This window comes from Musa acuminata, chromosome BXJ3-4, assembly GCF_036884655.1.
Source record: "Musa acuminata AAA Group cultivar baxijiao chromosome BXJ3-4, Cavendish_Baxijiao_AAA, whole genome shotgun sequence".
Lineage (NCBI taxonomy): Eukaryota > Viridiplantae > Streptophyta > Magnoliopsida > Zingiberales > Musaceae > Musa > Musa acuminata.
In genome coordinates, this window is record NC_088352.1 from 47,061,893 (window position 1) to 47,074,516 (window position 12,624).

The following is a 12,624-nucleotide window of genomic DNA, read 5'->3' on the forward strand; positions in this document are numbered from 1 at the left end:
ATATATATATATATATATATATATATATATCCTAGACGAACGTAACATATATAAGAAGATATTTTATTCGATTAGGATGCATCAAATATTTTGGTACTTATGTCATAGTAGTAAATATATCATGTACAAAAGAAAGTTATGAATGGATACATTACATTTATGACGCTTTTGAATCATTTTAGTTTAAAAATAATTTATTAGATATTTTAGATCTTCTGAATCATGAGAAGACACATTGCATTCAATGAGAAATGCTTCGGATAGGGTTGGGTGATATGAGCACAAAAACAAAAAAGGAAAAAAAGTTTACTCGAGTTGCTAATGTTAGAACAAGTGGATAAATGAAGTGGTAGTAAAAAGGTCTCACTTCCAATTTGGAGGACTCGAGTTGAAGCATTAACCGGGGTATTTGGTCACGGGCATTTCATCGGCTGATTGGATTCTGTTGGGCCCACTATTGGTCGGAGATCATGTCGGTCGGACTGAGGCCGGGTCGGGTCCGGTCGTGGGTTGGGTTGGGTTCGTCCTTCAAATGAATTGTCTCAGCTTTCCATTCTTCTTTGTTCTTTTTGCTAGGACCAAGAAAAAGAGAAAGAACTGTGTTTGTGGTTGTAGCTTTGTCAGAGTTTTCGTATGTTTTAATTCTTGTAGTATCACTTACGGCAAAAGCTCTGATTTTGCAGGTTGCGAAACAAGAATTGGGAGTTGCAGGGTGTGAAGCAAGTGGTATTGTTGAATCATTTTCTTCGCGATGATTTTATGAACAAGTCTGTTGGTTTTGGTCCATCTGCATATAATGCGATGATTCTATCTCTTCTAATTTATCTTCATATTTGGTTGGTCATTGAAGTTCATTTAATTCTGGAGTGCCAATTGGTGTTGCAGTCCCTTGAGTGACATCAGTAGCATCTGAAATGGAGACCTTAATTTAGGTGTTCGAGATATTTCAGTTTCTATGAACTATAATGGTAGTTTGCCAATGACATATGTGCATTCAAGAACATGGTATTGTCCACTACGAATCATACCGATGTAGCCAAACATATATAGAAGACTATATTCTCTAGTCGAAAGACCTGAAGCTTTTTGTTGCGGTATTCTTTTATCTTAGACCAGGCAATGGAACAAATGTCCACTATCTTCTCTATTTTGTGCAACTCAAGCAACTACTTCCAGTATGGCACCATCTCAAACATAAAGGGTCTATCTGTTTAATGAAGGTTTTTATTTCATAAAAAAATAGATTATTTTAGCACAATTGGAATATTGTTTCCTTTTCATTTTCTGGTCTACATGTATCGGAATCTTTTCTGCAATTGCTTTTCATGCAATTTGTTGCAGAGTGAAGTTATAGCTACAGAATCTTTTGTGTAATTGTTTTTCATGCAATTTGTTGCAGAGTGGAGTCATAGCTACAGATACAGCAGGAGATGTAGTATTAGATATTGAGAGGCTCAAAGGGTCTTCTAATAGGTGCCTTGGAAACCCAACAATGACAGTGAGCAATCCTATGATACCTAATGCAATTATCCCTGTAATATCATGTAGCTACATGTTGTTACCAAAGTGTTTTAATCTAAGATGTGGATGATGCAACCAAAAAGGTTGTCGTTAAAGGTATGGAATGTGTGTATGGATTAACAACTAATGAAGAAAATAAGATCAAGAGACTAGGAACACACAATTAGCATGGAAATTGAGGTGGTTGATGCTTGTATCTCTGTCTTTGCATATTTGTTTGCATCAAAGATGTAAAAGGACCATTTCATGACATTCCATTGCATGTGATTTTTAGATTTGGCCTACTCTGTAACTTTTGTCTCAAATGTATAGCTTGTTATCCATTTCTGCTAAATATGATACTGTGATGGTGTACTTTAACTTCTTCACCTCAGATTCACTATTCAATTGCTGGTAAGACTCATTTTAGATTGTGAACAATTAATTTGCCATGTCTCAATAGTCCATATCCTAAAGTAGAATTCTTTTTTTCTCTCTCTAATAGCAGCCAGTTCTCACATGGAGCAATTTAAGCAAGCTCTGGTTTCAAAGTTGCAGCCAATATTTCTATTTCAGATGTAGGAGACAGAAGATGTAGGAAGTTTAATCCCAGAAGGGCCATCAATCCCAGGAGAATCCTTCTCCTTTTTGCTTCTTTGTAAGTATCATCTATTACCCTTTTCATGCAATGGTTTTTCCATTGATCAATTGGGATAAGTTTTCGATTTCATTCTATTCCATGTTGTCTTAACATGGTTAATGACTCGGGATTTTGTGGATATTTCAGAAACTTAAAACTTGCTGACAATTAGAAGCTCAAGTATCATGTAAAGGAGTCAGGGTTTTCCGATCGCAACGTTTATCAGCGAAAACTAATAAGATTTAGTACTATTTGGATCATCTGACTAATGGAAGATCCTTGCATGAAAATATAATATATACTATTTCAACTTATGATTCAGACAATTGATTGATGCTTTTAAACATTATTTTGTTGTTGTAAGGTAATGTCTCATTGATCCTTAACACACAATTCATGGTGCCTTCTAAAACATACTACTCATATATTTCCTATGCTGATGATTTCATCATCATGCTGAATGTTTGTCATAACATATACATCATGCTGGTGTTCATTTTCTTTGATGATGGCTTATCCTTGTGTGTGTAGACAACTTATATTTGAGGCTTTTATGTTGTGTATAGTTTGCCTTCATAAGAGATCAGATGCCGTTCCTATCTCCATGACTCATAACTTGTCTTCAGCTTCTGTATCCTAGTAAACATCCACTGTTCATTTCCTGGGCTTGCATGGAGTTTAGGTTGACAGATAAACCACACTGTGGAAAATGCTTGTTTGGCTGCTTTTAATTATTTATATAGTACCTAAAAAGTGACTTTGTTGTTGGTTAAATTCTTACCTGAGACAACAAAAAAATATTGACATGGATCAGAGTAAGAACAATAGAGTAGTAGATTTGTTTCATGAGAATAGTGTAAAATCACTAATATTTGACTACTGCCTACAGGTCTAGCATGGAGACAATGACTCTTATATTTCTCACACTTTCAGTCTATCGGCGACAAAGCTGGGTTTGATACACAGCTTGTCTGTCATTGTTCTCAGGATGATCAACAGTTGATGCAATGGGAGCAGCTCATTCTTGGAATTTGCTACATGAACTTATGAGCCACTAGCAAGTTCTAGAAAAAGGATAGATACCTGCACAGTTTATTCTGAGTCATTTGACATCTTTCATTCTTTTTTTCCCCTCTCTTTTTGCCTTGGAGTGGTTTATTTTTCTGAGATTTTGCAACTTTTGAGGATTTTTATTCTTGAAGAATTGGAAAATGCATTGTTTATATTGTTACAGATATGATTTTAGTAGTTTTACAAAATATTCTAATAAGCTAATGGATATAATTATTTGATTAATATGTTCAATAAAATACTGTTTAACAAAAGAAGTAAGTATAATTAATAGAATGATATACAATATAGTCATTGGCATGTGATGCCAACCAAAGCCCCTTTCCTTGATGCAACAAGAACAAAAGATGAGAATAGGACTGTTCCTCCATAAGTTCTTACTTTCTTCCAGAAATGTAAATGGAAGAAGAGTGTGTCTGAGCAGCATACCCCAATAAGGAAATAGTGATCTGATCTGCACTCTCCATACTATGTACAGGAGACGTGCAGATCCATCCTTCCTTTCGTCAATCTTCTTCCTATGTAGAACAGACAAGATTTCATGCTGCAATAGAACTCCTAAAGATTTTAAGGCAGCCTCTGTCAGACTTCATGAATCGAGGCTTGAGAAGTATGCTGATGGAGGAAAAATTAGCTTTACTGAAAAGAGATTTTTATACCACTACTATTCACCCAAAACAAGCAACAACACACATCGATCCACAGACACAAACATAGAGCACAACGCAGTGTTGACACTCCTCTTATTGGCTACTCCAAACGTAGTCTCCTGCAAGTAGTAGGTCAAGAAAACAAAGGAGAAACCAGGAAGGTCATGGTAAGATGCACGCCAACGTAGTAACGACGGTGATGAGAAACAGGTGGAGGGGCTTCTTCAGCAGGGCTTCCTGCACATGCACCGGCGACGGACGCCCTCGCACTTGCCGTCGGGGAAGCCCTCGCCCTGGCAGACGCTGGCGCAGTTGCTGCTCCTCACGCACGTCCCCTTGAACCTGGTGCTCGCCGACTCGCACGTCCTGCCTTCCACCGCTACCATTTCCTCTGCATGACATTCCCAACAACAGCAGTTCCAGGTTACAACACTTTACATCACAATGCATTCAGATATTTTTGGTCACCAATCTCATAAAGGAAGACAACAGGCAAGTAGATCTCGGTTTGATTTCACGGCAAGTGATTCCAACAGCTTTTATCTCTTGATTAGTCGTCCAAATTCACTGCTAACTTTGTAGTTCTCCAAAAGAAAAAGAAGTCCTACCAGAAGCAATTAGGAGAAGGGAGAGGAGGAGAACGAGGAGCACTGAAGCTTTCTTGGTGGATCCCATCGTCTTCCTCCTCTGTGGCCTCTGGGGTTTGCTTATGACAATAGAGAGGCAGTAGGATGCCATATTTATAGTGGCAATGCTCAGTGCTAGTGCTAGCTGGAAAGGACTTTACCTTCCTTTTCTCTCTTTTCTCTCTTTTCTCCACGTCAATTTGCAGGATAGTTCTGGAGAGTAGTAAGGCCAAACAAACAAGAAAATAAAGGTCGTGCTGACTGGTGAGCACTAATGAGTTCAGTCCAACCAAAACGAAAAGAGAGAAAAAACACAAGGTTTGATAAATGTCTAATCTTTTTATTGCAACAAAGTAGAACAAATGTGATTTGTCCACTACTTCACATGCGTCTTTTTATTTTCTGATCCATCTTCACATTAATGTCACTTGGAATTGCACAAGATGTCATGTTTTATTTAAAGCACGTGTTTTTCGTTGAATTAATATTCGATATAACATAATCAGGTGTTTTCTATATATATATATATATATATATATATATATATATATATATATATATATATATATAAACTCAATTTACTTTTCATGTGCAAAAGAGTAGTAGGCAAAAGGATCCAGAGATCTCTATGATCTGTGGTTCGTCCACAGTGAGCTCGTGATATCATTTCATGGATCAGATCGTGTCAGGTCACTTATTGATCGTACCCCACATTGTGTCGTCTGCCGTCTGAACCTGATGGATATCTTCTGCTCAGCCTCATCCTCTACTTGCCAGTTACTTGCAGGCTTGCGGTAAAAACAACTAAAAGTTGGCCACACAATCTGAGCCTAAATAGCTTTTCACCGCAGGCATGTTTTGTGACCCTAAATAGGCTTGTCATTCCAAATTCCATGAAACACACTAATTACATCAGAAAAATTCACAACATGAGTTTGATGAAAACCGCATGACAGAAAATATACAGGGTTCAAAACTAGAGTTGGAATCTTCAAGCAGCTTTCAGTACAGAGGGAAGATGAAACAGAACAATTACATCATCACTCCACAGTTAGAGACAGCCCTCTTCAATTCACTCCCTACAGTAGAATAGCAACAACCTGCAGAGGTGATTTCAATTGATACATAAAGGGCAGACTAATAGGTAAGATAACATGTCACAAATACATGCTGTTGAAACTAATATATTTCATACATATGCAGAAAGCAAAGCAAAGTCTCACCGAAGTCTAATCTTGTTAGTCTAATGTACATACTATGCACCAAACAAACTATATCTACAATCTTTACCCACCTTGTAAGACAAGCCTATTGCACAACGATAAAAAAAACTTGTTTCTTACCTAAGAACAGCATGCTGAAGATTGTGATCTTTCAGCAGGTCTATCTGCAAGAACCATTCCTGCTGGCTGCTGAATTGGCTGAGCACGAGGTAATCTTTTTGCTGTTTCATAAAGAATACCACAAATTTATATTTTACAATGAAAAACAGCTAAGTGTCATTACATAATATAAGATTCAAAGTTCTTAAATTAACCAAAAAAATTAAAAGCAAACTGGCCAAAAACTTCAAAGGAAGTGAGGTTTGGGGAAACTAATACAACAAGAATTACAAAAGCTGAAGTGATAAAGAAGAAAAATACATAAGCCCTGAAAGCTCAAGAAGCTCTGGACTGATATAATCGAACAAATTAGGAGTTGCAGGAATCAAATTACATGATAGGTAAAGTATGATCCTATTAATCAGATCATCTAGTGTAGATCTTATATACGTGCAGCAGGTAGATATTCCAAAATAATGTAGACCATCCTGTTAAGAAAATTTAGTCCGACATAAATAGAAACATGATTCTTATCAGATTAAGTAATATTCAAAATATTAGGATATTTGCTATGTAGATGAATTTTGGACTAGAAGGTATCAGAAATAATCATGAGACTCCCACTCCCACTTAAGGACAGAGTAACTGCTTCATTTCCACCTATGGTTTACCATGTCATACGATTAACAAGCTCACCCTTCCACTGGTAGCATGAAAATACCAAACATCATACCTATTTCATAAAATATGTCATTCACATTGATGGCAGCTTTAGCAGAGGTTTCCATGAAGAAAAGTCCATTCTCTTCAGCATATGCCTGTGCTTCCTGCAATGCAAAAAATCAAAAAAGATGTTTCACATTTCTTCCACACAGGAATTACACCAGCATCTCCAGTCCACAATCTCATGAAAATCTAAACGATCAGTAATAAAATAATGTGTTTTGTATCTGGAGATTTAACTTAATAAAAATAAACAATAAATTCATCTACAGCCATATTGCCCATTTTCTTGGGTAACCAGACAGGAAAATTATATGTATATTCAAACTCATAAGCTTCCGAATGTATCCAAATGAATCAACCAGCAACTAAGAGTTCATGATGCCTGAGCTTAACTAATTAAGCTAATTGATTTTTGGATTTACCCTTGACATGAAGCCATAGTTTCAGCAAATAATGCAACACATTTAGAATAAATAGTCAACTAACAACCACAAAAGTTGCATTTGACGTAAGGGATCACACTGATGATAAAGTCCATGCGACGCAACTTGCCTGTGTCAGAACTTCCCTTTTATCTGCTAAATCACATTTATTTCCAGCAAGAGCAGTCACCATGTTGGTATTACCTACAGTAGAGTATCCACATTAACATAAAAAATCATCAGTAAATCAACTGGCAGAGATCAAGATGTTCCAGCTTTAACAGACCTTGTTTTTGTAGCTCTCGCACCCACTTCTTAGCCCTCTCAAACGATTCCTGAACTCATGGAGAACAAATAGATAAAAAACAAGGACAAGGATTGTAAGTACGTAATAGTTGTAATTTTCAGCCATCTGTCTCCTGAAAAAATTGAACTAAATTGAATGAAACAGGATGAGACACCACACACCATCCTGCATATATCATACACAATTATCGCTGCCGCCGCTCCTCTGTAGTACATCGGAGCCAAGCTGTGGTATCTCTCCTGCCCGGCCGTATCCCAAATCTCAAGCTTCACCGTCGCATCGCTCACCGCCAGTGTCTGCGAGAAAAAGGCCGCCCCAATCGTGGATTCCTGCAATCGATCCAAAGACAACGGTATGTCACAAAACCGTCAAATCAAAATCAACAAAACAAAGCGGTGCAACGGGGACCTGGAATTCGAGGAACTGGCCCTTGACGAACCGAAGGACGAGGCTGGACTTCCCGGTGCCCATGTCTCCGAGCAAGACCTAGGTTTCAAGAACATCCAAGTTTTGTATCGGAGAAATCGAGATAAAAGGAGCGGAATTCAGAGGGTTGACTCACGAGCTTGGCGTTCATGCTGTTGTTCCCGATCGTCGCCATGGGAGCTGATGCCAAGGCAAGGAGGGTCCCGACTGGATCGGATGGGATCAAATCAGATAGAACGAATCCTCCTCGCTATTCCTTTTCTCTGGGGAGAGAATGGAATATGAACGAGGAACGGAAAGGGGTGAAAGATGGCAATCACCGCGATGGGATCCTCTGCAGTTATTGTGAGTATGGCACGCAACGGTTTACGCCATTGATAAAGTGGGGCCACATCAGGGACCGGTTATGATCTGTATTGGACAATCCAATTTACAAATATGTTGGAGAGAATCCACACCAAACAGGAGAACCCAAAGGGTGTTTGGGTTGAGTCCCAGATTCTCGCCGTCAATCGTCATATCGGTCCGCAACCGCGCCTCGATCAGAGTCCAAAGGCCAAACCAGAGAGAGATTGAGATCGATAGCAGAGTTTCGAGAGAGAGGAATGGCGGAGGAGGAAGTGAAGCTGGGCTCATCGAAGCCGATGATCGCAACGCAGCAGGAGATGATGGATAATCGGGTGCCTATCTCCTACCGCGACCAGTGCGCCCACCTCCTTATACCCCTCAATAAGTGCCGCTCCGCGGAGTTCTTCCTGCCGTGGAAGTGCGAGGCCGAGCGCCACACCTACGAGAAGTGCGAGTACGAGCTCGTCATGGAGCGCATGCTCCAGATGCAGAAGATCCGCGAATTGGAAGAGAAGAAGAAGAAGGCGAAGCAGGTCCAGGGCGCCGCCGCAGGCATCCCGCTCATCCCCTCCTCCGCCAACGCCTGATCCTCTTCTCCGTTCGCCTTTCCCCTTTCTGATGGTTTGGCTCCGTTTCAAATACCTCTACTCTTATGCTTTGATTAATCTAAATGCATGATTTTAGGTTCAAGATTCGACTATGGTGGTACATCCTCTTTTGGATATTTTGATAACGTTGATCCTAAAGAAAAAAGGAGTTAGGATCATTGTCTCTTGCCGATCAAGGTTTAGTTTTGATAATCTGTTCCTCGATTCGGGGTTATTCTAGGTTAGCATTTGAGAAAGATTGAATCTTGATGAGTGTTTAGGAATTCTTTTTGTCGCTTCGGTTATTACAAAGCAGAATTTGGTTTGATGATGCATCCCTCTTTTTTGGGAGTCGCCTAGTACTGTATATGTGAGAAAGATAGGATCTTTTGGATTTAGAGATGCTGCTTTATTGTTCCTTTGATCTATTGGAATTGATACATCTTTCTTATGGAATAAGGTATGTGTTGGTACTTTTAGATTTATGATAAAGATTTGATTTTGTGGTGGTTAAGTCTTAAGAATAATCAGCTTTAGTAGTATTTATCTTCTCTTACAGGGCCAGGAATTTTTCTTAATTTTAATGTTCTAGTTAATGGGCCATCCAATTGGCTTGTTAATTTTGCTATGACTATGGTTTCCGGTTGTATTTGATAGGAGAACATTCCCCCTGACCTGGAAGTTTTGGTGATTGTATAAGAAAGAAATGGCTGATAAAGGCTATGGTGATTGTAATGAATGTTTGTTCTGACAACAGTATTACTCATTTTAGTATAACCGAATGGAGCAGGAAGTCTTTGCTGCAATTAAATGATTTCTGCTGTTTAGGTAGTTTCCTGTGTTATGGTGGAAATTATGCTGTATAAGGTTGTAGAGGGAAAATTAACCAATGGCTTTATTGGGGAAAAATATTCTTTTACCGGGTGGTCAGATGTTATATGGATCAGTGAGTCAATGGATCTGGCCATAGGGCTAGTGATGCTGATAGAAACTATAGAAGAGAGAAATAAAAACAAGAGAGGAAGGTGGTGATACATTGAAGGTTGGAGAAAAGAAAGCTGAAGAATGAAGAAAGAGAAAGAATAATGATTAAACATTAAAAAAATCTTTATCTTAAATAATTATTCTTAAGAACAAGGACCAGGACCACTTACAAGGACAAATTCAAATTAGTTGGCAAAGATTGAAAAAGGTCGAAGTATTTATTTTTTCAAACTTCTTGTCACCAAGAGACCAACAAAAAAAGAACATTATTGTGTTATTTCTAAAATCATAAGAAGATAAAATAATATTGTCTAGATCAGCTTTTCATGTATTCCCAGAAGTCTTCTAGACTCTCCGTCTTCATGAATGTTTTATCTGACAGTATTATGGTTTGTTTTTTTTTCCTATTATCAAAATCAATAACTTATTACTTGTGAAATTGGATTAATTAAAAATATATTGCTTTAATTATTTTTGTTTTACTCACCCTCTCATGTGGTCTTTGGCAAAAAGTTATAATTAGATACAAGTTTGGTTCATTGTCATTTCTCTTTTGGTGCAGTCTAGAAGACCAATTTAACGTCTCCTTTCATGTTGAAGTATGAAATACAAATTGATTGTGATTATGTACTCATCTTAGCACTGATTTACTGAATAAACTATCAAGTTTGTCTTCACTATCCTGAAATTCAGGCGCTTTACATAGATTGCTGTTATATTGAAGTTTGTTCTATTCTTTAGTATCTCTTGGCTGCCTACAGGCCATTAGATGACATGCTTTCTAGCTACTGGGTGATCCCTAAAACTTTGTACCACATACATTTATTTTGGCACAGTGGTTTCATCAACTTGCTTTATTAGGAAAATGATATGATCATGACCTTTCAAGAACAGTGTGTTGAGGTTATACTGCACGTTTTGCCAAGTATGCATGTATAACTAGTGAAAAATAAAAAAAGAATATTACACGGATGAAAGAGGGAAAAAGGAAGGAGGAAGATGGTGATGGTGGTGTATTGGAAACAAGGGTGGAAATAGCTCTTATGAGGAGGCAGCAGCGGTGACAATGCAGCAGGGTAGAGGAGGTGGTAGTGGCAGGACGGCAAGGTTGAATAGGCTGAGTTGCGAAGGGAGAGTGAACTGCATGAAAACAGAAAGACAAGAAGAGAGTGACGATGAAGATAGAGAAGGAAAAAAAGAAAAAACTGGAAGCTATCAAAAACTGTAAAACATAATAGGGGTAATAGGTGGTAGGCTTATTGTCTTGTACCTCCCAATTTTAACAAGTAAAATTGGGCAGTACACCCAGTAAGGAGCGTGGCATGAATCCATATCAGACGAAAACCGATGGTCGATGTGACCAGATCAGGCTGGTAATATTGGTTTTTACCAACCAGGACAATCAGTTTTTTAAGCTCCATGTTCAATAATTAGTATTTGTTGACTTTGTTACTGTAATATTTTCCCCCAATTTTTATCTGTGACCTATATTATGAACTTTATTAAATACAGTAATAGTGTTTATATGTGACCTATAATTGTGAATTTTATTGTTATCAAAGGGCAATAGTGATCATACCTTAACTAAACCTAACTTATTGTTAGACTACAAACATGACAAGTACAATTATAGACAACTAACAGTTATTGTGGCTTACTTGATAATAGATTAATTTGTATATCAATAAGTAGACAACTCTGTTTTTAAAATCTTCTAAATGATTTTCATCCATTATATGAGATAGTGCATGAAGTGAATAATTGTCTGACTATAACTTAAAGGTTTACTGTATTCAGCTAATTCATTAAAACCTAAATACAATGGTGTTGATGCAGCTGTTGGCACTTGAAAGTCCTGAACTTATGCCATGTTGTCATTGAAAATGAACTGTTTTCATTTGGTTTCCTTCTACATGTTATAAGTACATAGTGCACATAGGTTTTTTGGGAATATTTTCCTACATAAACACATGGATTCTAGAACAGGTGAGTACATCATGGTGCCTTATGAAGTCACTAAAATCGGCGATACAATTTAGTGTAAGCAATCTAGTCAAGGTGTTTAATATTTAAATTTCCTTCAGACATATTGCCTCCCAAAACAATATTTTCTAGGTCATCAATAGCTCAAGCCACTAGTAATAGGTCCTTTATGTACTGAATTATTCTACACATTGCTTTACTAATTTATGTTTGTTGTTCTCTTGCAACTCGAGTTGACAGGAGTGATTGTTCACATGGTTGCTGGTTCAAAATGGTCATCTTTCTGTATTACATTGGGAATTCATTTGGTCACCATTTCTTCTAACAAATCATTCTCTTTCTCTTTGGACAGGAGATCAGGATCCACAAAAGGGATTCATGTCGACAACGTCCAAGAACTGAAGTCGTGTTTGTTTCATCAAACTGTGTTGGACTTGTGCTGACTTTATCATGCTTCCTCATATTGTGCATCTTCATTTTAAGTTGAAATAAGGAATTCCTTGACCTACCTTATGGCAACTTATTTTTTGAATCAATAAAAGATACAACCTTGGTACAACTGTGAGGTCACTCCTTTACTCGTTCTTTTAGGATTGACATCTGGCATCAATGGAGGTTTCAAACATTGATTTCATCCTTATTTTGTGGCTTAACAAAACAAATATAAAGTGCATGCTTGAGTCTTGTTTGCATTGTTAAATGGCGCAGCTTTATGGACAATGCCACATTATTTTGTGGAACAGCTTCTGGAGTTAGAAAGTTCGGATAACTTGAAAAAGGGCTCACCAACAAATGGGTACCAAAATGGAGGTTTTGAAGACTCGTGGGAGTCTACACAATATCTATATCTTTTGAGTTTGCAAATGGAATTTTGTGCTTTAAATTTTCTAAATAATTCCTTCATGTGTTCAAGATTTTTAAATCAACTTAAATGTATAATAAAACAACGGGGGATGCAACACTTTTTGATCCTGAACAGATTTTGTCCTCAAAATAATTCTTCAATAAATGATTTGTATCGTTCACTGTATG

The 12,624-nt window shown here is 37.7% G+C and overlaps 3 protein-coding genes across 5 annotated transcripts; 1 reads left to right on the plus strand and 2 right to left on the minus strand.

Moving 5' to 3' along the window:
* Positions 1 to 3,846: 3,846 nt before the first annotated feature.
* LOC103982399 (defensin-like protein) lies at positions 3,847 to 4,629 on the minus strand. The gene is made up of 2 exons (XM_009399318.3): positions 4,470 to 4,629; positions 3,847 to 4,252 (listed from the first exon to the last, which is right to left on the minus strand). The coding sequence occupies exons 1-2, from the start codon at positions 4,597 to 4,599 to the stop codon at positions 4,086 to 4,088; spliced, it is 297 nt and encodes a 98-aa protein (XP_009397593.2). The 5' UTR covers positions 4,600 to 4,629; the 3' UTR covers positions 3,847 to 4,085.
* A 714-nt stretch (positions 4,630 to 5,343) lies between these two features.
* Positions 5,344 to 8,002, minus strand: LOC103982398 (ras-related protein RHN1). Of its 3 annotated transcripts, none has more exons than XM_009399317.3 (8): positions 7,827 to 8,002; positions 7,673 to 7,750; positions 7,426 to 7,593; positions 7,244 to 7,292; positions 7,088 to 7,161; positions 6,543 to 6,636; positions 5,831 to 5,931; positions 5,344 to 5,587 (listed from the first exon to the last, which is right to left on the minus strand). In XM_009399317.3, the coding sequence occupies exons 1-7, from the start codon at positions 7,863 to 7,865 to the stop codon at positions 5,831 to 5,833; spliced, it is 603 nt and encodes a 200-aa protein (XP_009397592.2). In that variant the 5' UTR covers positions 7,866 to 8,002; the 3' UTR covers positions 5,344 to 5,587. The 3 variants fall into 3 exon arrangements, with proteins under 3 accessions (XP_009397592.2, XP_065005463.1, XP_065005462.1); XM_065149391.1 differs by having other exon boundaries at positions 6,543 to 6,632; positions 7,084 to 7,161; positions 7,827 to 7,994; XM_065149390.1 differs by having other exon boundaries at positions 5,344 to 5,566; positions 7,827 to 7,992.
* Positions 8,003 to 8,187: 185 nt separating this feature from the next.
* Positions 8,188 to 12,151, plus strand: LOC103982397 (NADH dehydrogenase [ubiquinone] 1 beta subcomplex subunit 7). The gene is made up of 2 exons (XM_009399316.3): positions 8,188 to 8,659; positions 11,945 to 12,151. Exon 1 carries the CDS (start codon positions 8,296 to 8,298, stop codon positions 8,623 to 8,625), a length of 330 nt encoding a protein of 109 aa, XP_009397591.2. The 5' UTR covers positions 8,188 to 8,295; the 3' UTR covers positions 8,626 to 8,659; positions 11,945 to 12,151.
* Positions 12,152 to 12,624: the final 473 nt, after the last annotated feature.